This window comes from Euleptes europaea, chromosome 4 (genome assembly GCF_029931775.1).
Source record: "Euleptes europaea isolate rEulEur1 chromosome 4, rEulEur1.hap1, whole genome shotgun sequence".
Taxonomy (NCBI): domain Eukaryota; kingdom Metazoa; phylum Chordata; class Lepidosauria; order Squamata; family Sphaerodactylidae; genus Euleptes; species Euleptes europaea.
The window spans coordinates 4,252,582-4,280,445 of record NC_079315.1 but is presented as its reverse complement, the minus strand read 5'-3'; the positions used below and the strand labels follow the sequence as shown (position 1 = coordinate 4,280,445).

General features: G+C 48.4%; 1 protein-coding gene across 1 annotated transcript; it reads right to left on the bottom strand.

The window, feature by feature from the left end:
• Positions 1–100: 100 nt before the first annotated feature.
• Positions 101–22,112, bottom strand: AP1M2 (adaptor related protein complex 1 subunit mu 2). The gene is made up of 12 exons (XM_056847896.1): positions 22,071–22,112; positions 19,662–19,818; positions 15,880–15,947; positions 14,400–14,530; positions 12,386–12,533; positions 9,210–9,336; positions 7,360–7,502; positions 6,792–6,863; positions 5,017–5,175; positions 3,201–3,326; positions 1,377–1,452; positions 101–173 (listed from the first exon to the last, which is right to left on the bottom strand). The coding sequence occupies exons 1-12, from the start codon at positions 22,110–22,112 to the stop codon at positions 151–153; spliced, it is 1,272 nt and encodes a 423-aa protein (XP_056703874.1). The 3' UTR covers positions 101–150.
• Between the last annotated feature and the right edge of the window lie 5,752 nt (positions 22,113–27,864).

Sequence of the window (27,864 nt, the reverse complement as noted above, 5' to 3'; positions counted from 1 at the left end):
ACCTAGTGAAATTGCAGGTAGGCCGAGAAAAGACTAGGACGACATTTTTAGAAGAACACACACAGTGTGCTTCAAAGAAGGCATCTGCGGATTTAAAAGTTTCTCTAGACATCCATTTTTGAGGCTGTCCAAGGCCGCATGGTGACGAGGCTAATGTGTCCGGAGTTGATAATCTGGAACAAAATGGTAAAAGACAACAGTAAGCTTGATGGGACAATTGTAGTTAGAAGTAGTTCTGTAGTGGCTAAGAGCGGTGGTTTGGAGCAGTGGACTCTGGAGAACAGGGTTTGATCCCCCACTCCTCCATATGAACGGAGTATGCCAATCTGGTGAACTGGATTTATTTCCCCACTCCTACACACGAAGCCAGCTGGGTGACCTTGGGCTAGTCACACACTCTCAGCCTCACCTACCTCACAGGGTGTCTGTTGTAGGGAGGGGAAGGGAAGGTGATTGTAAGACGGTTTGATTCTTCCTTAAGTTGGTAGAGAAAGTCAGCATATAAAAACCTACTCTTCTTACTGGAGCAGCGTTCTTTCACTGCTACTGAGCAATCCCAACAATGAGGAACACTCTTCCTACAGAGGCCTTAGGAGGCTTGCTATCCTAAATTTTTCGGCTAGGAGAGGGGAATACCACTGACCTCCCATACAAGTTTGGAAATAGGACAGGGCTACCCCTCTGCATCCGAAGGCTTTGGGTATCTGAAGGACTTCAGAGTAACACCACAGCCTTTATTCCCATCCCATGTTCATTTTAGAAGAAGAGTTGGTTTTTATACTCCGATTTTCTCTACCTTTTAAGGAGACTCAAACCGGCTTACAATCGCCTTCCTTTCCTCTCCCCACAACGGACACTTTGTGAGGTAAGTGGAGCTCAGAGAGTTCGGAGAGAACTGTGATTAGCCCAAGGTCACCCATCTGGCTCCATGTGAAGGAGTGGGGAATCGAACCCGGTTCTCCAGATTAGAGTCCACCACTCTTTTACCTTCAACCACGTAGTTTGATTCTCACAGGGGGCCAAGATATTGTATGTGTAGGGGAAAATCTAATGCTGAAAAGGAAATTTAATAGCCAGCATGGTGTAGTGGTTAGGAGCAGTGGACTCTAATCTGGTGCACCAGGTTGGTTTCTCCACACCTCCACATGGAGCTAGATGGGTGACCTTGGGCTAGTCACAGCTCTCTCCGAACTCTCAGCCCCACCTACCTCGCAAGGTGTCTGTTGTGGGGAGAGGAAGGAGATTATAAGCCCGTTTGATTCTCCATAAAAAGGTAGAGAAAGTTGGCATATAAAAACCAACTCTTCATCTAGTATCTATGTGCTCCTTACCAATTCATTTCTAAATATCCAATCTTGGCAGCCTTGCCAACTTACCCCCGCTCTGGGTGATGTAGCGGACCCACGGGAGAGCCTGATACCCACTTTTCTCTATGATCTTCATGTACCGCACCTGGGGTGGGTGGAAGAGAAAACATGAAAACAGGAAAGATCTGCCCCTTTACAGCAGCAAGTATTCATACTGATGGTAACTCCAAAACTAGAAAGTGGCTGATTTACCACATGAAGCTGCCTGATACTGAATCAGATCCTTGGTCCATCAAAGTCAGTATTGCCTACTCAGACCGGCGAGTTTCATAACTATGCTAAAAAGTATGTTGTATGTTAACAAAGCTAAAGCCAGCGTGGTGTAGTGGTTAAGAACGGTGGTTTGGGGCTGTGGAGAACCGGGTTTGATTCCCAGTTCAGATTCTCTGATCTGGAGAACCGGGTTTGATTCCCCACTCCTCCACATGAGCGGCAGAGGCGAATCTGGTGAACTGGATTGGTTTTCCCACTCCTCCACACGAAGCCAGCTGGGTGACCTTGGGCAAGTCACAGCTCTCTCAGCCCCACCTACCTCACAGGGTGTCTGATGTGGGGAGGGGAAGGGAAGGTGATTATAAGCCGGTTTGAGTCCCCCTTAAGTGGCACAGAAAGTCGGCATTTAAAGCCAACTCTTCTTCTTCTAAAAACTATACCCGTAATTTTCTAAAAGCAGTAAAACAATTGTAGGTTTGATTAGAAAGGATTTACAAGTCTAAAGCTATATGGTTAACATAATGGGGTACATAGTCCCAATGTCTCTTTTGAGATTTAGGGCAACCATCGAGGGAGGTAGTTTCAGAGGGTAGCCATTTTGGTCTGCAGTTGAACAGCTAGATTTGACACCAGTAGGAGCCCCGTGGCGCAGAGTGTTAAGCTGCAGTACTGCAGTCAAAAGCTCTGCTCATGACCTGAGTTCGATCCCGACGGAAGTTGGGTTCAGGTAGCCGGCTCAAGGTTGACTCAGCCTTCCATCCTTCCGATGGTAAAATGAGTACCCAGCTTGCTGGGGGTAAAGGGAAGATGACTGGGGAAGGCACTGGCAAACCACCCCGTAAAACAAAGTCTGCCTAGGAAACGTCGGGATGTGAAGTCACCCCATAGGTCAGGAATGACCCGGTGCTTGCACAGGGGACCTTTACCTTTACCAGCACCTTAAGAGACTAACAAGATTTTCAGAGCTTTCGAGAGGCAAAGTTCCAGGGAACTCTTTGACTCTTAAATGCTTATTCCCCCAAAATCTTGTTGGACTCTTAAGATGCTACTGGACTCAAACCTAACTCATCAAGGGGGGAGCATCTTATTGTATTTCCTGTTCCTCACCATTCAGTACTATTTGACATCAACTATTCTAAGCATGATGAAAATCTTTTCTCAGGTAACAGGAGGAGAAGAAGAGTTGCTTTTTATATGCCGACTTTCTCTACCACTTAAGAATCGAACTGGCTTACGATCGCCTTCCCTTCCCCACAACAGACACCCTGTGAGGTAGGTGGGGCTGAGACAGATGTGACTAGCCCAAGGTCACCCAACCGGCTTCATGTGTAGGAGTGGAGAAACCAATCCAGTTCACCAGATTAGCCTCCGCCACTCATGTGAAGGAGTGGGGAGTCAAACCTGGTTCTCCGGATCAGAGTCCACCGCTCTTAACCACTACACCACGCTGGCTCTCTAGTTTTTCCGAACATTTTAATTTCAACCCATGCCACACAGAGTCTGAGCTTCAACATCAAAACCATCCCGGAGTCTATTCCACCCAATTTTCACGTGTACAAGTCTTTTCACCCTACAGAGCGCTGCTGTTCTGACATCTCGCTTCCGCCCAATCCGGCTCACCTGAATCCCAGAGACCGTGAAGTAGGGGATCTCAAACCGGACCGATATGGGTGGACGGCCCTCCAGCTCCTCGTTTTCGACGCTGGGTAGCCCAAAGTGGGCCCGCATCAAGTATTCCTTGCCGCCCTATGGAACCAAATGCGAGAGGGGATGGAGGACTTGCTGGTCAATATCGCAACTATGGTTGCCAACCTCCAGGTACATTATGGTTTACATTATGCAATGCACTCTGAGCTTCAATGAGATAGGAGGAGTATATACAAGAGAAATACCTTCTGTATAATGAGCCCCGTGGCGCAGAGTGGTAAGCTGCAGTACTGCAGTCCAAGCTCTGCTCACAACCTGAGTTCAATCCCGACGGAAGTCAGTTTCAGGTAGCCGGCTCAAGGTTGACTCAGCCTTCCATCCTTACGAGGTCGGTAAAATGAGTACCCAGCTTGCTGGGGTTAAAGGGAAGATGACTGGGGCAGGCACTGGAAAACCACCCCGTAAACAAAGTCTGCCTCGTAAACGTCGGGATGTGATATCACCCCATCGATGAGTAAATGACCCGGTGCTTGCACAGGGGACTACCTTTACTTTACGTATAATAATACACTGTTGAAGAGGTTAATCTTTTTAATGTTAACTCAATATCCAAATTGGCTGATGATTCTGCTCGAATAACCAATAGGTCTTAAGCGTTCATGAGACGACAAGAGTCACTGGAAAAGATAGTCATGCTAGGAAAAGTTGAGGGCAGCAGGAAAAGAGGAAGACCCAACAAGAGATGGATGGACTCAATAAAGGCAGCCACAGCCCTCAATTTGCAAGATCTGACCAAGGCTGTCAAAGATAAGGACATTTTGGAGGACTTTCAGTCATAGGGTCGCCATGAGTTGGAAGCGACTTGATGGCACTTAACACACACACACACTTAAGCAGGACCAAACTCAAGCACAATGTCCAAAATATTTAATATATTCCCCTTATCCTTTAAAATCGGCAGCAAATATATATAAAAATTTTGCAGTCTTTACCGTCTCTGATGTGTTTGTTATTAAAAAAAAATTCAGGAAGGGTGAGTGCCTTTTTTCCATTATCAAATGACCCAACCAGTCTTGGTCTATCAACCTCAAATAATGGACAATGAAAAAACAGAGGACATCATACCTGGGCTTCCAGACCCACAAGGGCAGATCCTATTGGAAAATGGACCTCTCCCTCTATTACAACTGATCTCCAGACTAAAGAGATCAGTTCCCCCGGGGGAAAATGGCTGCTTTGGAAGATGGGACTCTATGGCATTGTCTCCTGCAGAGGTCCCACCTCAAACCCTGCCCTCCCCAGGTTCCACCCCCAAAATCTCCAGGAATTTCCCCACCCAGAGCTGGCAACCCTAGCAGCAACAGTCAATGTCACAACCATGGATCAGAAAGGATCTTCCATGCCTCAGAAAAATGTCAAGGAAATCCATTACCAACATTCTTGAAGACATCTTTCAGTGGTACCTTAAATGCCATTTCAGTAGCAGGGTTGGGGGGAGGACCTAATGGGTGGCCATTTCTTTGCTCGAATCGTATCACCCTCAGTTCCAGCCCTGCCTAACTCTTTTCCTAGGCCAGAGGCACCAGCAGACCGGTAGAACTACCGGTCCCTATCTTGGAATGACCCTCTGGCCCCATCCCCGTGATGAGTGCAGTTTAGGACTGCCCCCCCCCCCAATGAAAAAATCTGCATCTTATTTCGGTCGCAGGAAAACTCCCACGGACTGGAATGCACCGCTGGTCTACGATATCCTGCGGAGCTGTATTAAAGGGACGGGCACACCCCTCACCGGGAAGGACTTGATGCTCCAGATGACAACGTTCTTCTCAGGCAGATATTTCGCACTGCCGATGCTGGTTTTGAACTTGGGAGAATCGGCGTCGCTCGGGACCGGCACAGCGATCTCAACCCCGTTAGCCACCGACTGCTTCTTGAATTGGCCCTTTGCCTTTTAAAGGAGAAAGCAGAACGAGGAGCCAAACGATAGTTTGTACTGCCCCCTTCCTAACTCTTCATGCCACAAAAGAACCACGACTGAGCCATTTCATTGAGAATCCGGAGATTTAGGATCAAGGGGGTCCAGAGCTCAGGGATGATTCCGATCTGGTCTGTCGTTGGGGGACGGCCATTTGGAGCAACACCCCCTTCCCAAATATGTCATGCCCCACCAGTGAATTCCCAACGTTACCTCCCCGCCGCCCACAAAAGAGTAAGTCTATAGCCTTTTTTGTGGTGGTGATAAAAGGGAAAATGTGCAGCCAGTTTTTATATCCCAGTTACCTGGAAAGGAATGAAGGGTGGGGCAGCTGCAAGATGATTGGAGCCCAGTCAGTTAACCCCTTCCTGACCAAAAACTATTTTCTTCTGCTCTGTCCCCATCACCTGTTCTTCCTAGGCTCTTTGCTTCCATCTTGTATGTTTCATTCCTCTTTAATGTGACAAGTGAGTACACTGGCCAGAAAACAGGAGTGAGCTTTCTGCTACTGGGGAGTTTCCCCCTTTGGCTGTAGAAAAGAATTTGCTTTCAGACTGGATTAAGGCAGGACCTATGATGTCTAAATCTGTGTAGGTCAGGGGTCTCAAAACTGCGGCTCCAGAGCCGCATGCGGCTCTTTGGCCCGTTGAGTGCGGCTCTCCAAACTTGGTTCGGAGCACCTGCTCTTGCTCCCGCTCGCGCCGGCAGCTGGGCTGTGGAGCCGGCGCGCCTGAGAGAGAGAGAGAGCGGGCGAGTGGGAGCGCTGTCTCTCCCCCCCACCGTGGAGAATGGCTGGGTCCCCCTTGCCCTTGCCCTCAATGGTTAGGAGGCTAAAGCCTCCCCTCCCCTCTAGCCATGCGATTTCTGGGCAGGCGGCTCGACGGTTCCTGCCCCCCTATCAGCTGTTGGGCAGGGCGGGCTTCCTTTGGTAGACCTGGCCTCCGGCTGAGTCCCATTGGGAGGCCATGTCTACCCACTGGCTTTCTTGGCAGTAGACCTGGACTCCGAGGAGGGGAAAAAGTCCCCCTTCAGAGGCCAGGTCTACCAATTGGCTTCTATGGGCCTCCGGAGGCCAGGTCTACTGCCAAGAAAGCCAATGGGTAGACCTGGCCTCCCAATGGGACTCAGCCGGAGGCCAGGTCTACCAATAGGCTTTTATGGCGGTAGACCAGGCCTCCAGACGAGGACTCCGGACGCGGAGGGGGAAATGGCAGGGACTTACAATTTAATTTTTATCAATAAATAAAATTATCAATAAAGATTACTATTAAGTATGATATCAAGTTTTATTCAGTGTACCTATAGTTTAATTAAGACTTAAAACTTTAATTAAAGTTTATTAAGTTAATAAACAGTGTACCTACCTATATAGTTTAAGTTTAAGAAATTTGGCTCTCAAAAGAAATCTCAGTCGTTGTACCGTTGATATTTGGCTCTTTTGACTAATGAGTTTGCCGACCCCTGGTGTAGGTCTTGTTCCTTTGGACTGGACACTAAATATAATCAAAACCTACAGAAGCAAAATACAGCCCACCCCCATGTTGTGGAGACCTTGAATAAGAGTGGAGGCGATCTTCAGAGGACCTCACCTTAACCATAATCTCTACTCGGCTATGAGAGAACTTCTCAATGACCGACTCAATCCAGATGAGGGGCTTCACCTTCCGAGAGAGAAAGATAAACAAGCAACATTAAGGAGTGTGTGGTAGAATCCTCCAGCAAGTATCAAGAGTGATTTCCACTGAAAAAATAGCACACAAGGATAAAAAATGGCTAACTCTAAGCTGATGAGGTTGAGAATATGACTTGGGAGGTCCGCCATTTCCTAAGTCTCGTACGAGCCCATCAGTACGAGACTCATTGCCTTGTACACTCAAGCAACCAGAAGGGAATTGGGCCCCTAACAATTGGGCACTATTCATCGCGCAATGCCGCTTACCTGCATGGAACTTCTCTTGCCAAGTTGTTCCCTACTCCCACAATCCACAGAGATCTTCTTGTAGCTCTTCACAACCCACCCCTGATCCTTACCATCCTGAACGATTTGGTATCATCTGCAAAGTTGGCCACGCCGTTTGCTCACCCCCAGCTCCAGAGCATGAAGAACAAGCATGTGAGCCCACGCTACCCTGGCCTTCTTCCCACAACCTCAATCACCTGCGTATTCAGTCGGTAGGACATGAGCTCGAAATCTCCGTCCGGCGGGATGAAGGAGATGGTGCGGTCGTTGTCAAAGCGCGACAGCCGCACACACTGGTGGAATTTAACATCCTCCAGCTCCACAGATTTATTTTTTCCACCTGGAGGTCAACATTGGAAGAGGAAGTTGTCAGAAGGGGAGATGAAGAGGCTCAACTTCAATAAAGGCAAAGCAGTCATAAGAACATAAGAAAGGCCATGCTGGATCAGACCATGGCCCACCAAGTCCAGCAGTCTGTTCACACGGTGGCCAACCAGGTGCCTCTAGGAAGCCCACAAACAAGGCAACTGCAGCAGCATTTATCCTGCCTGTCTTCCACAGCACCTAATATAAGAGTCATGCTCCTCTGATCCTGGAGATAATAGGTACGCATCATGACTAGTATCCATTTTGTAGTAGCCATGAACAGCCCTCTCCTCCATGAACATGTCCACTCCCCTCTTAAAGCCTTCCAAGTTGGCAGCCATCACCACATCCTGGGGCAAGTAGCTCCACAATTTAACTATGCGTTGTGTGAAGAAAGACTTCCCTTTATCTGTTTTGAGTCACTCACAGCTTTTTTTTTAATGCCGTCAAGTCACATCTGACCTATGGCAACCCTGTAGGGTAGGGGTGTCAAACATAAGGCCTGCGGGCCGGATGCGGCCCCTTGAGAGCTCTTACCCGGCCCACAAGCCAGCCGAGGCAGCCACCCCACCCCACCCCCGATCTGGTCTGCCGAGGCATAGCCCAGCCTGACCAAGTGACATTCATGTCATATCTGACCCTCGTAACGATTGAGTTTGACACCCCTGCCATGGGGTTTTCAAGGCAAGAGACTTTTGGAGGTGGTTTGCCATTGCCTGCCTCCGCAACACAACCCCGGTATTCCTTGGAGGTCTCCCAGCCAAATACTAGTAGGGTCAGGGCTGAGAGTGTGACTGGTCCAGAGACACCCAGCAAGCTTCCGTGGCACGAGTGGGGATTCGAACCTGGGTTTCCCAGCTCCTAGTCTGACACCTTAACCACTACGCCATGCTGGTTCTCCCACTCTTACAGCTAGGAAATTTTGAAAAATACTTAGGGTCTATTCAAACTGCCTTTATAATCCGTTTGAGCAGCAGGTTGCTAATGGATTTTTTGTGTCAGTTCAGACGCAATCAGTTTGGTTCCTGGCTGCTAACGGATTTCTTTTACCCATTCAGACAAAGCCGTTTGTGTCCCATTTGCAAAGCGAGGCTGAGGCGCTTTGTATGAAAACTGCATTCAACCATTTTCAGTTCTTCCCTTCGCCTCTGAATCACTCCAGTGTGCTGTCTAAACTGCCTGGAGCGCCTTGGGAAGGACGGTGATTGTTTTCCCGCCTTTTTTGTGCAGGTTCTTTATTTTCAGGCTTTTTTTTAACATTCTGAAACGTGCGTTATAGCGCTATAGCATTATAGCATTATAGTGCTATAGCAATATAATGCGAATCTCAGAACGTTAAAAAAAAAGCGGGAAAAGAACACACCTGCAAAAAAAAGGCGGGAAAACAATTGTGCTGTTTAAACTGGCCAAAGCGCTTTAGAGACAGCTCATAGATGGATTAAAACGAACTGTATAAACACCCATCTTTGTATCGCTTTATTCCAAGACGGGCCAACAATGGACAGCATCCGGTTTAGAACGGTAATCTGAATAGGGCTTTACAGTAGCACCTTAGAGACAAAAGAGGGTATCAGGGTATGAGCTCTCGAGAGTCCCGGTGTGGGTCTAAGCCAGGAGCCTCATGCTTCTCCCTGGTTAGCCAACCTACCAACCAATATTTGTGTGTTTCAGAATGACTCACGTCCCGTTATTTCAAAGAGCACCCGGTCGTTGAGGCCCAAGCGCAGTTCCGGCATGCCCGAGAGGAAAACCTTCAGCTTGATGGTGCCCATAATCTCACTCAGCAGGACGCTGCCGTTAACATTGACCTACAAGACAGCAGTGGGTCATTGATAAGAAAATGGGGAGGTTATTATGGCTATGTAAAACAGTTAAGAGCCCCGTGGCACAGAGTGGTAAGCTGTAGTACTGCAGTCAAAAGCTCTGCTCACGACCTGAGTTCGATCCCGACGGAAGTCGGTTTCAGGTAGCCGGCTCAAGGTTGACTCAGCCTTCCATCCGAGGTCGGTAAAATGAGGACCCAGCTTGCTGGGGGTAAAGGGAAGATGACTGGGGAAGGCACTGGCAAGCCACCCAGTTAACAAAAGTCTGCCTAGGAAACGTCAGGATGTGACGTCACCCCATGGGTCAGGAATGACCTGGTGCTGGCACAGGGGACCTTTACTTTTTTACAACAGTTATCGTGATAATGTATAAAACTGATATTGAGAAATCTATATTAAGGTAGATATGCTATCGTGTTTTTTTAAACAGTATTTTCGTGTACTGATGGAGCAGATTAAGACCGCAATATCATTAATGAGCAGTTTTGAATATAGAATGTTATTTTGATTTAGGATGCTTTTGAATCAGTATTAAGATGAATAACATTATGCAGAAAATCAAAAATTAAAAGCAGTAATAATCAGGATTAATATTACACTAGAGATTCTTTATTATAGTTATTTGATACTAATAAAAAATCCATTTTACAAAGAGATTACTATTTGATAATGTGATGGGTATAGGCACACTTTGGAAGTGTGGAATAGCGGTATGTTTGTGTTGTATGTATGTGGAACTTTCTTTTTTGTAAAAAATAATAAAATGTATTTTTAAAAAGACAGCAATAGGTCGGGAGCTGATACAGCCCTTCCCACCCCCTTTGGCCCAAATAGGAACAGCAGCTCCTTTTATCTAACGGCAGTGCCAAAATGCTCCAGTAATGGAAATGGAACATGTCGAGTCTTTAAATGTGCTGTACGCACATCAAGCAGCAGCAGCATCTAGTCTTGAAACGTTTGTGCTCAGCTGATGCTGTCGGAAGAGGAGAAAATATTGTTTTGGGGGCTGGCAAGGCCTGGCTCCTTGCCTGCTAAGTCCCAACATACTAGGGTTGCCAACCTCCAGGTACTAGCTGGAGATCTCCTGGGATTACAACTGATCTCCAGCTGATAGAAATCAGTTCACCTGGAGAAAATGGGGGGGGGGCACAGGCGGGTAGGGAAGAGAAAATGGCCACTTTGGCCAATGCCAGAGTCCAAGTCCCTCCCCTCTCCAAACCCCGCCCTCCTCAGGCTCCGCCCCAAAAACCTCTCACCGGTGGTGAAGAGGGACCTGGCAACCCTAGGGTGGCAAATTGCCAAAGCTGCCATTTTTTCCACGGGAACTGATCTCTGTCGGCTGGAGATCAGTTGTAATAGCGAGAGATCTCCAGTCACTACCTGGAGGTTGGCAACCCTATGCCCACAGGCACTACGTTGGGGACCCAAGTGTAGAATTTAGTAGTCCCATTCATGTCTAAGTCAATGCTACACTAAGAAAACAAACAACCTTTTTTGTTTCCTGGGCAAGATTTTGCCTGTGCCGTAATTAGTTTTGATTATTGGCAACTGAACACTTAGCAAGTGTACCATAAGCATTTGACCTGCTTGTAGATTACAAATCCTCTAACTGGTTAGTTTATATTGAAGAGAAAATTAGATCATTTGGTCCGTCTCTCGACTCGTTCCTTATGCTCTCAGCCACAGAGGCTTTCCAAATGATAAAGCACAGATTTTTGGAGATTGAAGACCAAATTCTCAATAGTGCAGCAAATAAACTTGAGGATGTCCCCGGAAGGAGGCCAACCGTCCTCGTATTTCTCCCTCCTGCAAGTTCCGCAGCAATGCAGTCTTCTCCCCTGCGAGATTTAATGTCGTGCCACCTTCAATTCTGTACGGGAGATTTCAAAATCTACCCCACTCAGCAAGGAATTGCCCCCGTGGGAAGAGCTGCATTGAAACCATTTCACATATGCATTTCTATTGCTCTTATTATGATGAAATTTGGTCCAACCCGTTAACGCCTATCTTGGTAAACAAGGCTGGATTATCTGACCCTGCAAAGGTGTCTTTTCTCTTGAATAATCGCTCCCCCAACATAATTGAGAAAGTGGCAAAATAACTTCAGAGTGTCATAAAAGTACGACAGGACAAAACTCAGGGATGAATACTGTTTGAATAGGCTGATACTTGCACACAACCTATGCGGGAGACATATACAGCCCAGCATAAAAACCTAAGACAATACCACCAGATGTTGGTGTAATTGGTAATATATACAACCCATGACATGCCTGGTCGGTTGTATATTGCCTGTACATGTAAAAATATATTTGTAATGTTTGTGCAAGTTTTAATATGATTTAAATAGACCACTGAGGAAGGCCATATAGGCCGAAACGCATTTGGCTTGTGGTGGCAGACATCAACCTTAAGAAATGCCATTGTGCTATTTTAACGGTTTTAAAATAATTTTAATTCTTATATAGCGCTTCTAATAAATTATATGGTAACATTATATGGTAAGTAGGAGCCCCGTGGCACAGAGTGGTAAGCTGCAGTACTGCAGTCCAAGCTCTGCTTACGACCTGAGTTCGATCCCAATGGAAGTCGGTTTCAGGCAGCCGGTTCAAGGTCGACTCAGCCTCCCATCCTTCTGAGGTCGGTAAAATGAGTATCCAGCTTGCTGGGGGTAAAGGGAAGATGACCAGGGAAGGCACTGGCAAACCACCCCGTAAACAAAGTCTGCCTAGGAAACATCGAGATGTGATGTCACCCCATGGGTCAGGAATGACCCGGTGCTTGCACAGGGGACCTTTACCTTTAACATTAATCAAGCCATGTGTAATATTTTATTGTATAAATTCGGGTTTCTTTTTTTTTATGCCATTAAAGGTTTTGGTATTGGTAAGCATTTGTCCGGGAAGTCAGAGATGGGCCGCATCTACTTCCCAGGCTGAGATTGCAATGTTGGTCTGGCCTCTCTAAAGCCACCTGTCCAACCTGGTTCTCCCCCCAACGGCAGGCCCACACTCGGGCCCCTCCACTGACTCACCAGAAGGTTGACCGATTCAATGACATCAATGAAGACCTCGTTCTTCTTGTATTTGATGCCCTCCGACCTCCAGGAAACGGCGTTGGTGACCGTGGACGGGACGCGGGATTTGCCGGTGTCCAGCTTGTTGCCCTGCTGAGTGATGTATCTACATTGGGGGCAAGGAGGAAAGAATGCAACCACAGCTGCTACTTAGGGTTGCCAACCTCCAGGTAGTAGCTGGAGATTTCCTGCTATTACAACTGATCTCCAGCCAACAGAGATCAGTTCAGGCCCCGCCCAATTTCTAAAAACGCTTGGCGGGTGCCAAGAAAGGTCAATGGGCGCCATGGCACTAGGGTAGCCAGCCTCCTTGCGACGGACCCAGCCACGGACCTCTTTTTCATTAGTTCTTCGTGATTAATGTTTCCATGTAAAATCATAAGCCCTTGCTGGCTATATTGAATTTCCAATTGTATTACTTACGTTAGCCGTTTTTGGCTGTATTTAATTTGCTTTAAGCCCTGCGAGGCATATAGTGTGATATTAACACTTCATGTTTATGGTTTGTCTTTCGTTGTGGTTTCCTTGATAAGTACATAACTATTTTTAGGGTTAGAACTTTGGTTCTGATTAATTTTTGATTATATTTGAGCCACGTGCTGCCTCTCTACATAGTCTTTACTATTTTCAGCATAGGTTCCGTTCTCTTCCAGCCTCCAAGTACTAGCTGGAGATCTCATAAGAACATCTGATCTCCTGCTATTACAACTGATCTCCAGCTGATAGAGGAATTCCCCTGGAGAAAATGGCCGCTTTGGCAACTGGACTCTATGGCATTGAAGTCCCTCCTCCCCCCTAACCATGCCCTCCTCAGGCTCCGCCCCCCCCCCCCCCAAAATCTCCTGCTGGTGGCCCAGGGGGACCTGGCAACCCTACTTCTACTGGGCCATCTAGAATTGCCCTTATGGGCGGCTGGTGCTTTCCCCTGTCTTTTCTGATGGGGATTCCAAATGCAACCTAGCCCGGTATTGCAGGCCCTGTAAAAAGAAAAATCTGGAATATCAAGCAAATATGACACCACCAGGTTTAAGAAAAACCCAAATTCTGAAAATTCGGGGCTGCCCTTGAAGACTGTCCGGAACCTACAGTTGGTACAGAATGCTGTGGCCAAAATGTTGACTGGAACGGGTTGTAGGGACCCTATCATTCCAGTCTTGTTCCATTTACACTGGCTTCCAATTTGCTTCCAGGCTCAATTCAAGATGCTAGTATTGACCTTTAAAGCCCTGTACGGCCTGGGACCAACATACCTTAAGGCCTGCCTCCTTCCATACGAACCTACCTGTACACTCTGCTCATTTTTGGAGGCCCTTCTTTGGTTGCCCCCGCCATCTGAAGCTAGACAGGTGATGATCCAAGACAGGGCCTTCTTGGTCATGGCATCAAAACATTCGAACTCTCTCCCCAGGGAGATTTCTCTGTCTCCCTCTGTTGGTGTCTTTCGCCAGCAGGCTTTTTTGTTTTGTTTGATATACTCCCAGTTACAGGCCCTCCTTCTAATGTTGGTTGTTTATGTGTTTTTAACTGAATTCTTTTTTAATTTTAACTGTATTATTGCTCGATTTTTTTTTTACTTTTTTTATGTTTGCCATTTTGTGCACCCTGATCAGGTAGAAAGGCAGCATAAAATATAAAAATAATAACAAGAGCAACAACATTTGAAGTGGACACAGTTCACAATCTAAGGACTGATTACTTTGGCGTGGAAATTCAGATCCAGATTAAGCACTGAGTCCTGCCTCTGAAATTTAAGTTATTGCCTCATATCCTACTTCACCAGGTTCCAGCCCAAAACAGAAACGCAAATCTCTGCATTGAACATTCGGGATTTTACACACTCGAGCTTTCCGCTCCAGCTCCCTTTCTATAGTCCAAGGAGTCACTGTTTGCAAATCCTCCCTGGTTGTTTGTACAAGACAAAGTCCAAGCCAAAAAGCAGATAAAAATGACGAAAGAAAGGCCAGCGACTCACTCCTGCAGGATTTTACTGTCCGTCGTCTGGGGAAACCCAAAGTCCATAAGCTCATCTAGCAGTTCATACACAATGACAAAATTGTCGCGAATGCTCTCTTCCTCCAGCTCTTTGAAGTATTCGGTAAAGACCTAACAAGAGAGACAGGAGGTCAGGAGACAGGTGCCTGGATTTTATACGGAAGAGGTGAAAGTAGCGTCATATTCCCTGTGGCTGAAGCCCTGCAACCCTGCGGCCGCATTTCCCAAAATCTGCAAGCAGAATATACTTAGAACATTTTGTTCATTTACACAAGTTTCCTTAATTCGACTACTTTTGCTCGAATGAATCTTTCTTGCAGAATTTCCAGTCTGTTGAGTGAATGTCAGCAATTGGAAACGGCAAAGGGAGTGGGTGTTTACACATGAAGTTGGCTCCAGGGACCAGCTGCTGAGACAAGTAAAGTACCACTTCCCTTCCACCCACTTTAGTCCCTGGAAGACTTACACCAGAGTTTCCCAAACTTTTTGAGTCATGGAGCACTTTTCAGGAGAGAAATTCGTCATGGAGCACTAATTCTCACCTAGCACTTATATCCTAAACTGAATGACAGTAGTAGAATCATAGGTTTGGAAGGGACCACCAGGATCATCTAGTCCAACCCCCTGCACAATGAAGGAAATTCACAACTACTTCCCCCCACACACCCCAGTGACCCCTACGCCATGCCCAGAAGATGGCCAAGATGCCCTCCCTCATCATCTGCCTAAGGTCATAGAATTAGCATTGCTGACAGTAGTATTTTTCTTTCCAATCTCTTCATGGAGCACTAGGAGATGTTTTGCAGAGCTCCAAGAGCTCCGTGGAGCACAGTTTGGGAAACTCTGTCTTACACTAAAGTCTTATACTCACTAGCAGGTGAAGATTTTTTGTTCTGTTTGGCATTCCCTCAGGGATCCCTCCTTCCTAACCAACGTTTCAATTGTTTTTATGTTCTGTATGTATTTTAACTCTGTTTTTAATTGTGTTAATGATGAGTATTGGAAGGAGGCTGATTTTAACGGTTTAAACATGATTTTATCATGTATGTTTTAAATTATTAGCTGCCCTGATGGCCCTTGTGAGGGCAGAAAAGCGGGATACAGATGTTGTAAATAAATAAACATTTGCACACATTTCTGGTAACCACGGCGCACTTTTACTGTGAATTAGAGGAACCTGTCATTCTTATTCTCCAAAATTGGTGGGAGGGGAGAACAGCCCCCCCTCCGACATCAGAGGGACACGGGCATCATGGGTAGGGGTGCCAGATACCAGGTAATGGCAGGCAATTGCCCACCAATTAAGGGGGCTGCCCGCCGCCCATCAGCTGACCGGTGGGTGGAAGCAGGACAGCTGAAGGGGGGCGATTAAAGTCACCTCTGGTGTCGCTCTAGCACATTCCTCCAAAAACTGTATGGCAAACATCAAATAACAAACTGCCCCGGATCCTGCTACTTACCTCTACCGCTTTGTAGAGAAAGGAATACACCAGTGAGGCGTTGGAATTCTTTCTGGTTGTGGCCACCACTTTGGAGAAAGTTAAGGGCAAGAATAAGAAGAACATAAGAAGAAGAGTTGGTTTTTATACCCCAATTTTCTCTACCTTTTTTTAAGGAGGAGGAGGAAGAAGAAGAAGAGCTGGTTTTTATATGCCAACTTTCTCTACCACTTAAGGGAGACTCAAACCGGTTTACAATCGCCTTCTCTTCCCCTCCCCACAACAGGCACCTTGCGAGGTAGGTGGGGCTGAGAGAGTCTGGAGGGAACTGTGACTGACCCAAGGTCACCCAGCAGGCTTCATGTGGAGGAGTGGCGAATCGAACCCGGTTCTCCAGAGTAGAGTCCACCGCTCTTAACCGCTATACCACGCTGCTGCCCCAGAGACTTCCACAGCCAGTGGCGCCCTGATCCTGCCCATTAATGCTGGCGCGGGAGGTGTAGGAAACGCACAGAGTGGGCATGGGAAGTTTCAAGGTTGACTGGGGAGCAATCCAGACTTCCATGAGAGTGCAAACATAGTGGGTTTTGGTTTTTTTGCAGTGACATGCACCCCTTTTTTCGGCTGTCAAGTCACAGCTGACTTATGGCAACCCCGTAGGGTTTTCAAGGCAAGTGACGCTCAGAGGCGGTTTGCCATTGCCTGCCTTCGCGTCACGAACCTGGTATTCCTTGGAGGTCTCCCAGCCAAATACTTGCCAGGATCGAGGCTGAGAGTGTGTGACCGGCCCAAGGTCACCCAGCAGGTTTCCATGGTAGAGTGGGGATTCGAACCTGGGTTTCCCAGATCCTAGTCTGACACCTTAACCACTACGCCACACCTGCTCTCGTTTGTACCCTAAGCTTAAAAAAGAAGTATGATGCCTATTGGTAATAGCTAAGTTGTCTAATTCCACCGGCCCACTAGCGGTGCAGCCACCAGCTGTGAGATTCTTGACCAACATGCAAAACTCAGGGTCTGATCTGTGCAAATTCTGCAGACCAAATAATTTGCACAAGAGGCCTTTGTTATCCTGTGTCATTCGGAGCATCGGATATTTGAGTAATAATGAATTCAATTAATTGAATTCAAGGGGATATGAGAACCATCTTCAAGTACTTGAAGGGCTGTCATATTGAGGAGGGTGCCGAGTTGTTTTCTGTTGCCCCAGAGGGTCGGACCCAGAACCAACGGGTTGAAATTAAATCAGAAGAATTTCCATCTAGACATCAGGAAGAATTTTCTATCAATTAAGAGCGGTTCCTGAGTGGAACAGGCTTCCTCGGGAGGTGGTGATCTCTCCTTCCCTGGAGGTTTTTGAGCAGAGGCTGGATGGCCATCTGTCAACAATGCTGATTCTGTGAATTTAGGAAGATCATGAGAGGGAGGGCATCTTGGCCATCTTCTGGGCATGGAGTAGGGGGTCACTGGGGGTGTAGAGGGGTGGGTAGTTGTGAATTTCCTGCATTGTGCAGGGCACTGGACTAGACATTAGGAAGAATTTTCTAACAGAGCAGTTCCTCAGTGGAACAGGCTTCCTCAGGAAGGTAGAAAGCTCTCCTTCCCCGGAGGTTTTTAAGCAGAGGCTAGATGGCCACCTGTCAGCAGCGCTGATTCTATGACCCTTAGGCAGATCATGAGAGGGAGGGCATCTTGGCCACCTTCTGGGCATGGGGTAGGGGTCACTGGGGGTGTGGGAGGCGGAAGTAGTTGTGAATTTCCTGCATTGTGCAGGGGGTTGGATTAGATGACCCTGGTGGTCCCTTCCAACTCTATGATTCTATGATCAGAAGAATTTGACAAGGAAGGATAGAAAAACTGGGTGTCGCATCTCATCCACACTCATTTTCAGTCGCTAGCTGCTTGTTTTTCCCCAGAGTTTTCAAAGAGCCTTGCACCTCCCTGCTCCAGCCTGAATACCCGCCCCAGAGGATCAGCCGGACTATTCTTAGATGTAGGCATGTTTCCCTGGGAGTTTGCAAACACCTAAAACATCACATACAATGAGGCACAACTCTAAACAAACACTCAGTGCTGATCCTCCCAAAAATTTGGAACTAGAAGAAGACTTGGTTTTTATATGCCGACTTTCTCTACCACATGAGGGAGGGAGACTCAAACCGTCTTACAATCACCTTCCCTTCCCCACAACAGACACCCTATGAGGTAGGTGGGGCTGAGAGAGTGTGACTGGCCCAAGGTCACCCAGCTGGCTTCGTGTGTAGGAGTGGGGAAACCAACCCGGTTCACCAGATTAGCCTCCGCCGCTCATGTGGACGAGCGGGGAATCAAACCCGGTTCTCCAGATCAGAGTCCACCGCTCCAAACCACCGCTCTTAACCACTACACCACGCTGGCTAAAGTTCAGTCAAGAGTGAGCACTTACTTGTTTTACCACATAAGCGCTCATCTAACTCTTGAAAACCAGGGGGGAGGTTCGGGAAGCAACTCAGGAGGATCTCCACTCCTGCTCCCCACAAAGAATGGGACAGCATGGGCTTCTCATAATACCAGAAGGCGGGGTCATCTGCTGAAGCCGGAGGGTGAGAGATTCAAAAGAGACAAAAGGAAGTATTTCTTCACACAACGCATAGCTGAATTGTGGAACTCCCTGCCCCAGGAGGTGGTGATGGCTGCCAATTTGGAAGGCTTTAAGAGGGGCATGGACATGTTCATGGAGGAGAGGGCTATCCATGGCTACTAGTAAAAATGGATACTAGTTGTGATGCATACCTATTCTCTCCAGGATCAGAGGAGCAGGCCTATTATATGAGGTGCTGTGGATCACAGGCAGGATAAATGCTGCCGCAGTCATCTTGTTTGGGGGCTTCCCACAGGCACCTGGTTGGCCACTGCGTAGAGCGACTGCTGGACTTGATGGGCCTCGGTCTGATCCAGCAGGGCCTTTCTCATGAGCAGCCCCCCCACATGATGACCTCCTTGGGGTTTCCACTCAAAAACTGAGTTTGTGTAAATGCAGGAAAGCCACTTGAAAATTCTGTCTGGATACATTAATGTACAAGATGCAGAGAATCATCTTGTGTGGTGTAATGGTTACAGGGTCAGACTAGGACCTGTGAGACCAGGTTCGAATCCCCACTCTGCCACAGAAACTTGCTGGGAGACCTTGGGCCAGTCACACTCTCTCAGTCTAACCTACCTCACAGGGTCGGTGTGAGGATTAAATGGAGGAGAGGAGAATGATATAAGCAGCTTTGGGTCATCCCTGGGGAGAAATGTGAGCTATAAATGAAGTAAATAAATAAGATTAAGGTGTGTGTTTTTTTTTTTTAATGCTTTGGTTAAAATGTAATTTTGCAAGAGACCATCAAAGGCATGCATGAAAATATCTTTACCAACTATGGAGCGAGCCTACATTATTTCCAAGAAGCAGCTTTGCAGCTAACATTCATTTGATAATGAAAGGGGAAGGGCTGTGGCTCAGCGGTAGAGCATCTGCTTGGCATGCAGAAGGTCCCATGTTCAATCCCCGACATCTCCAGCTAAAGGGACTAGGCAAGGAGGTGATGTGAAAGACCTCAGCCTGAGACCCTGGAGAGCCGCTGCCGGTCTGAGTAGACAATGCTGACTTTGATGGACCAAGAGGGGTGTGATTCAGCATCAGACAGCTTCATGTGTTCATGATACCCCCCCACACACACCCTTCCGGCACTGGCAAAACCGCAACCGGAGATTCGCCAACATTCTGAAGCCGCCGCAAGCCCCGACCCCTCATCTGATCCGAGGGGGCAACGAAAGGATACGGTACAGGTTGCTATGCTTGATCCAGAGAAAATGGACCTTCCCGTGGGACAGGAGCGGCGTCAGGGCAGACTCTTCCTCCTTCTGCATCAGCATCGGCATGAAATGGTCGATCTCCGACATGTTCACGTCCCCCTTGTAGTTGCGGCTGATCAGGGGCTACGGGAGAGGAAGGCAGTTCCACAAGGATAAGCAACTCTCCGTGGCACGCGAGCTTCCACAGTATCTTATTCTGCACCACCACTAGGGTTGCCAACCTCCAGGTACTAGCTGGAGAGCTTCTGCTTTTACAACTGATCTCCAGCCAATAGAGATCAGTTCACCTGGAGGAAACGGCCGCTCTGGCAACTGGACTCTATGGCATTGAAGCCCCTCCCCTCCCCAAACCCCGCCCTCCTCAGGCTCTGCCCCCAAAACTTCCCAGCAATGGTGAAGAGGGACCTGGCAACCCTAGAGATCAAACCAACACATAGGGTTGCCAACCTCCAGGTGGTGGCTGGAGATCTCCCGCTGTTACAACTGATCTCCAGCCGCTAGAGATCCACTCCCCTGGAGAAAATGGCCACTTTGGCCATTGGACTCTATGGCATTGAAGTCCCTCCCCTCCCCAAACCCCGCCCTCCTCAGGCTCCACCCCAGAAACCTCCCGCCGGTGGCAAAGAGGGACCTGGCAACCCTAACCACCACGCAGAACGCGTGGAACAAGATCTAAGGGTGATGATGAGATCTGGAGGGGGGGTTGGGATTTGGGGGGGATTTGGATTGGGTCACACAGTGCTGGGGAAGAGGGCTTTAACCACCCCCCTCCCAAATACTGAATCCCAACCCCAGACCAGCAGCTGGTGGTGTACCACTGCAGGAACCTGCTTCATTCCCCTCCCCACAAGGCAAGTAGCAGCTCCAGGAGGAGAGGCAATTTGAACTGGGGAAATGGAACACACTACAGTAACCCTCCTCCATCTGTAGAGTTGCCAACTCTGGGTTGGGAAACACCTGGAAATCTGCACCTGGAGCTTGTTAGCCATCTTAATTCGGGTTGCCGAATGGGTGTCAAAATGCTCAGTTTCTTTGGTCATAAGCGGAGATGTTGTTGAAGGGAAAAGGGCCAAATCCAACTGCACAAAAGAGCCGGCCGCAAAATGTCTCTTCTTCATGGGGGACCATAATTCGTAAAAGGAACAAGTTGTCCGAGAGGGCTCGAGTTCAAATGTTCCCTCAGTCCTGACCTTGCAAGGTGGCCTTTCAGCCCAGCCCAGCCCTTGACACCCCACTCCTTTGGTGTTTCCAAAAAATCAGCACTGCACACCAGAACTTCTCTGTGTATAAGAAAATGTACAAAACACAGTGCGTCGAAACCACAGCTCAAACTCACAAGGGGTTTGTTCTTCCCCCCCTGAGCACCTGACATATTATTAATAGCATTTATAGTTTCAGAAAGCAGCCGTGTTGGTCTGCAATAGAAGAGCTAGATTTGAGTCCGGTTTCTAGGGTTACCAGCTCCAGGTTGGGAAATCCCTGGAGATTTTGGGGGTGGAGCCTGAGGAGGATGGGTTCTGGAGAGGGCAGGGGCTTCGATGCCATAGAGTCCGATTGCCAAAGCGGCCTTTTTCTCCAGGTGTAACTGATCTCTGTCGCCTGGAGATCCATTGTAATAGTGGGAGATCTCCAGCCACCACCTGGAGGATGGCCACCCTACTGGTAGCAACTTAGAGACCGACAATATTTTCATGAGCTCTGGAGAGGCAAAACTCCCCCCCCAACTTGTATCTGAGGTGCTCCTCAGGTACTAGCTGGAGATCTCCTGCTTTGACAACTGATCTCCAGCCGTCAGAGATCAGCTCCCCTGGAGAAAATGGCCACTTTGGACATTGGGCTCTATGTAGGGTTGCCAACCTGCAGGTACCAGCTGGAGATCTCCTGCTATGACAACTGATCTCCAGCTGATAGAGATCGGTTCCCCTGGAGAAAACGGCCGCTTTGGCCATTGGACTCTACGGCATTGAAGTCCCTCCCCTCCCCAAACCCCGCCCTCCTGAGGCTCTGCCCCAAAAACCTCCCGCCAGTGGTCAAGGCAACCCTAGTTCCTCCTTAAGGTTGCCAACCTCTAGGCACTAGCTGGAGATCTGCTATTATAACTAATCTCCAGCCGACAGAGGTCAGTCCCCCTGGAGAAAAGAGCCGCTTTGGCCATTGGACTCTACGGCGGGGAAGCCCCTCCCCTCCCCAAACAGTGCGGGGGCCGAGGGGGGGAAAGAAGGCTTGGCCACCCGGGGCCGCTGCCCCGTCGAGGCCGGGTGGCGCCGAGCGGGGTCTCCTCCTCCTCCTCCTCCTCCTCCCCGGAGGGGCCAGGCCCAGGCAGGAAGCGGCAGATCTGGCCCCCCGCCCCGTCGAGGGGGCTCGGCCGGCCTCACCTTGCCCTTCAGGTCAAGGATGAAGACGGCGGAGGCGGACATGGCCCCAGCTGCTGCTGCTGCTGCTGCTGCTGCTTCCCCTTCCTCCTCGGCTCCTCCGCCTCTTCCCCGCCTTCCTCCGGCGGCCGGCAGACACCTGAGCCAGGTAGGGGCCCGAGCGGCGCCTACAGGTGATGCCCGAAAGGGGAGGAGACCGCGCGCCGCGGCTGGAGGGAGAGGAGCCCTCCCACCACCAGGCGGCCAGGAGGAGGACAGCCCCGCCGGGGTTCGTCCCCAAAAGGTGGGAAATGTCCCCAAAAAGTTGGTTCTTTTCACCACGTCTGGTGGCTTTGTGAAAAAGTGGGGGGGGGGGGAATTAATTGGGATAGGATTTCCAACGAACTAAGGTTCATAGTACAATATAGTATCCCTAAAACGCCGGAAACGATGTTGTTAAGTATAAGACCAGATTCTATCGTGACTCGGAGATCGTTTTTGATGCATGCCACCGCTGCCGCAAGATTGGTCTATGCAATGAAATGGGAAACATCTGAGATACCAGAGAAGGCTGCCTGGAGAGATAAAACGATGGAACTGGCTGAAGTGGCAACACTGACTGCAGTAATAAATCAAAAGGACAACATGGAATTTGTGGGAGAATGGGAGGCATGGACAACGTATTGTGTACATGAACTTAATTTGGGAAATGTTAAGGGATGTGTTTTGATCTAATTCAAATTGTTTGAAGTAATTAAGATATCAAAGTTATAGATTAGACTTTAAGATAATGATATATGTGGGTTATTGTAATGAATTATCCTTATTTCTCTCTTTGTATTAAAAGTATATTAAATGGATAGAGGAGGGGAGAGGGGAAGTCAACTATAGATATCTTTTTAGTGATAAAATAGAAATTGTTTATATTATACACTATGTGAATGGAATGACACAATTGAATGTGAATTAGTTTGAAAAACAATTTAAAAAATTTTTTTTAAAGAGAGGCCCACCAGGATTCAAGGCCGGCCAGAGGGGCCAGGGAGGGGTGCTCCGCACATGCCTAGAGGCACGCTGGAATGCTGGTCCGGGAGGGAGGGTTGCCAACCTCCCGGTGGTTGAATACAATACTCGCAATGCAAAAAAGTTATCGTTGCAAAAACCGTTCATACATGATGACCAGCTGCCAGTAGAAAAACAATTCTGTGAAACAGGCATTCAAGGCATGCCGGTTTTAAACGAGGAAACAAATGGATATGGAGTCATAAGTTCCACCTGCTACAGGGAAACAAAAACAAGCGAAGAAAGGAACAAATAGCACAAAGGCATTCAGCACATGCCTCCATACATAGACCCCATAAGCTACACAGTACCAAAAGAAACTAAAGGCCCCACAAAAGTGGAACAGTGTCAGCAATCAGGTACATGGAGTCAGTGAGTGACCTGGCAAGAGGTAATGCTGTTGCAATGGCTCTCCAGCCAACAGAGGTCAGTTATATTCTCTCTAGTATCAGAGAAGCATGCCTATTATATTTAGGTGCTGTGGGACACAGGCAGGATGGTGCTACTGCAGCTGGCTTGTTTGTGGGCTTCCTAGAAGCACCTAGTTGGCCACTGTGGGAACAGACTGCTGGACTTGATGGGCCTGGGTCTGATCCAGCAGGGCTTTTCTTATGTTCCCCTGCAGAAAATGGCCTTTTTGGCCATTGGACTCTATGTAGGGTTGCCAGCCTCCAGGTGCTAGCTGGAGAATCTCCCACTATTACAACTGATCTCACGTGAACACATGAAGCTGCCTTATACCGAATCAGACCCTTGGTCCATCCAAGCCAGTATTGTCGACTCAGACTGGCAGCGGCTCTCCAGGGTCTCAGGTGGGGTCTTTCACATCACCTACTTGCCTGGTCCCTTTAACTGGAGATGCCAGGGATTGAACCTGGGACCTTCTGCATGCCAAGCAGATGCTGTACCACTGAGCCAAGGCCCCTCCCCTCTCCAGCCGATAGAGGTCAGTTTACCTGGAGAAAATTGCCGCTTTGGCAATTGGATTCTATGTAGGGTTGCCAACCTCCAGGTGCTAGCTGGAGATCTCCCGCTATGACAACTGATTTCCAGCCAACATGTGGGAGTGGGGTTGTAGTGGTGACTTCTGCCCTGCCATGTGCACCTTCGCTAGAACTCATGCGCCTGCAAGACAACAGCCCGTCTCCATACCTGTGGCTCCTGCACCCGGATCAGGAAACCGGCTTTTCCAGATGTCCTGATTGTGTAGCAAGAGACCCACCTATGTACACTATGTACAAGGTTTACACCTTGGCTTTGTGGATATGATCCAATAATTGCATGCAAGGTGAATGCAGAGCTTGCCTGAGGGGGAAAGCTGTGGCTTGGTGGTAGAGTGTCTGCTTGGCATGCAGAAGGTCCCAGGCTCAATCCCCAGCATCTCCAGTTAAAAGGACCAGGCAGAGTTTGAAAAGGTGCAGAAATGAGCAACCAAAATGATCAGGGGGCTAGAGCAACTGCAAGTGCCCTGTGAGGAGCTGTTAAAACACTTAGGGCTGTTTAGCTTGGAAAGAAGGCGGCTGAGGGGAGACATGGTAGAGGTCTATAAAATTATGCATGGTGTGGAGAGAGTGGACAGGGAGAAGCTTTTCTCCCTCATAATAGTAGAATGCGGGCTCATCTGCTGAAGCTGGAGGGTGAGGAAGGGTGGAGGTTGGCAACCCTAAACATCGGCCTTGAGCACCTTGGGATAGAAAAGCAAGTAATGTTATAAGTAGGGTTGCCAACCTCCAGGTGGTGTCTGGAGATCTCCCACTATTACAACTGATCTCCAGGTGACAGCGATTAGTTCCCCTGGAGAAAATGGCTGCTTAGGCAATTGGACTATGGCATTTATGTCCCTCCCCTCCCCAAACCCTGCCTTCCTCAGGCTCCGCTCCCAGAATCTCCAGGTATTTCCCAACCCAGAGCTGATAACCCCAGTTATAAATCAAATAAACCCTCTGCCCCAATCCCTTTGCTCCAAGCTGGGTTCTGTGCCTGTACAGCCACCTACGGCCATCTGGCCTCCACGAAGGAAGCATTCCCGTCAGGAATTTGACAGCGAACTATGTGCGGCGCATAGCAGGACGGCAGCCTCCACTGCGTACGTGGGGGGATCGCTTTTCTGCGGATCCAGTGTGCCTGCTGAACAAAGCGGGGCTTTCTTAGGCTGGAAGGAGTGTGTGTGTAAAGATACAGGAATGTGCTCTACTCCTTCACTCTGGGCCCAGCCTGTTATTGTGGTCTGTGTACCACAAAAGGCCTATTGCAGTCTACCAAGCTGGGCGGGAGCCCTCGTGTGGGAGACGGGGCACTGGAAGGGTTTCTTGCCCATTCCTAAGCCAGGGTGGTGATGAATGAGCGTTCCAATGAATGGTGCCGCAAAAAGGCAGTGTCTTCCCCGAAGCGCTGTGCCCGGTTGAGCCTCCTACGGTCGGGGCTTTGTATGGAAGAACATAAGAAGGTTCTTGCTGGGGCGGGCCAAGGGTTCGTCTACGCAGGCTCCCGCAGCTCTTGCACCAATTCAAATCAGTATATCTAAGAACATAAGAAAGGCCCTGCTGGATCAGACCGAGGCCCATCAAGTCCAGCAGTCTGTTCACACAGGGGCCAACCAGGGGCCTCCAGGAAGCCACAAACAAGACGAGTGCCACAGCACCATCCTGCCTGTGTTCCACAGCACCTAATGTAATAGGCATACTCACCTGATCCTGGAGAGAATAGGCATGCATCATGACCAGTATCCATTCTAACTAATAGCCATGATACCCCTCTCCTCCATGAATATGTCCACTCCCGTCTTAAAGCCCTCCAAGCTGGCAGCCATCACCACATCCTGGGGCAGGGAGTTCCACAATTTAACTATGCGTTGTGTGAAAAAATATTTCCTTTTATCTGTTTTGAATCTCTCGCTCTCCCATGTTCTAGTATTATGGGAGAGGGAGAAAAGCTTCTCCCTGTCCACTCTCTCCAAACCATGCATAATTTTATAGACCTCTATCATGTCTCCCCTTAGCCGCCTTCTTTCCAAGCTAAACAGCCCTAAGCGTCCTAACCGCTCCCCATAGGACAGTTGCTCTAGTCATTTAATCATTTTGGTTGCTCTTATTCTCAAGCATGGCCTGATCTGCGGATACTTAAATCCAGAGACTGGTGCTGTGAATAGACAAGGCAGATCTTTCTGCAAAACTGAAATAATGTCCCAGGTTGGCAGAAAAATGTGAAATCTTAAAAAAAGTGGTTTACCTCCCCAAAAATAATAGAAGCAGTGCCTGTATCTTTAAGTAGTGAATGCCCTCAGTGGCTGTTGCTAGGCAACCATGCAGCCTTCCGGTCTTGGTTTCTGTCAGTAAAAGGCAGGGGGAGAGAGGAGGGCTGTTTTGGCTTTTAAGAGAGGACCCACAAGGGCCGGCTGGCCACTACCTAGCCAGGGAGGGGCCCTGGCTCAGCGGTAGAGCATCTGCTTGGCTTGCAGAAGGTCCCAGGTTCAATCCCCGGCATCTCCAGTTAAAGCGGCTAGGCAAGTAGGTGATGTGAAAGACCCTTACCTGAGACCCTGCTGCCAGTCTGAGTAGACAATACTGACTTTGATGGACCAAGGGTCTGGTTCAGTTGAAGGCAGCTTCATGTGTTCACTTGATCCCACGTTACGTAGTTTTCCTGGGTAGAAGGTGCCGTGGAGGAGGGAAAGCTGAAGACAGGGGAGCAGGTAAAGGTAGGTTGGCTGGAGGGGTGGGCAGGAGAGAATGAAGCAGGCAAAGGGGACAGGCTATGGGGGATTCAAGGGAAGGGAAAAGAGGAAATAGTGAGGGAGGGGGAAATGGGATCCCCCCCATAGGTCCTTGTGGGTTCTCTAGGTGGTCCTCTAGTTATACAATCCCAAGTGTTGCTGGCGAGCTTCTTAGCAGGGGCTGGACTCAGTCACCATGAGGAGGAGCCTGACCCTTGTCTCTCATCCTCCTAATCTCCAAGAAGAGGATTGGCCTTTTTCGTTTCTGCCATACGCAGAGCTGGCGTTTTACTTTAGCGTTGAGTCGAGTCCAGGATCACTTTCCTGGCTCCTCGCTTCCAGTTTGGATCCCATTACTGCATAAGTGGTGGGGATTTCTTTCTTTATTTTTGGCCTCGGTGTGTGTCGCTGTGCCTGGATTTGCACTGATGAATCACGCTGGCCGTTTTGTTGCCAATTCGCCTAGAGCAAAGAGATCGGTTTGGAGTTCTCTCCACTCTTCTCAGGATTTCACCCCTCCCATATGCCACAATTCTGTAAGAGCACAGGTGGAAAATAAATGGTACATTACATGGTTGGATGGCCATCTGTAGGGAACTCTTTGATTGTGGGATCCTTCATGGCAGGGGGTTGGACTGGATGGCCCTTGTGGTCTCTTCCAACCTTGTGTGATTTTTTTATTTTTGTGATTTTTTTTGTGATTTTGTGATTCTGCCTCCAGAAATACTCCATCTTCTGTACATAGCAGGCCTCATGACGGGAAAAGTCTATCAAAATACAAAGCATAAGTATGACAAATTGAAGTGTATAATATAATATCACAGTTATAATGGTTAACAATACAATTATTGCACGCACACACACACACATAACTATCTAGTAACTATATACCACACAAAACTATCAGAAGATAATAGGGCAAAGAGACAGAAATCAAGAAACGGAGAAAATCCTTATCTATGAGTTTGAAAAATTCCTAATGAGGATATAAATCCTTTCTTCTTTCCTTTTTTGTAGGAGGCCTCGAAAAGATAACTTGCATTG

What these genes read in the sequence shown, in the direction of transcription:
- AP1M2 (XM_056847896.1), bottom strand. Translation starts at nt 22,112, where the DNA reads ATGTCCGCCTCCGCCGTCTTCATCCTTGACCTGAAGGGCAAG. An exon ending in TTGAATCGGTCAACCTTCTG is followed by an intron (nt 9,337 to 12,385) that starts GTGAGTCAGTGG and finishes GCTGTCTTGTAG; the next exon opens with GTCAATGTTAACGGCAGCGT. An exon ending in GGAGCATCAAGTCCTTCCCG is followed by an intron (nt 3,327 to 5,016) that starts GTGAGGGGTGTG and finishes TTGGTTCCATAG; the next exon opens with GGCGGCAAGGAATACTTGAT.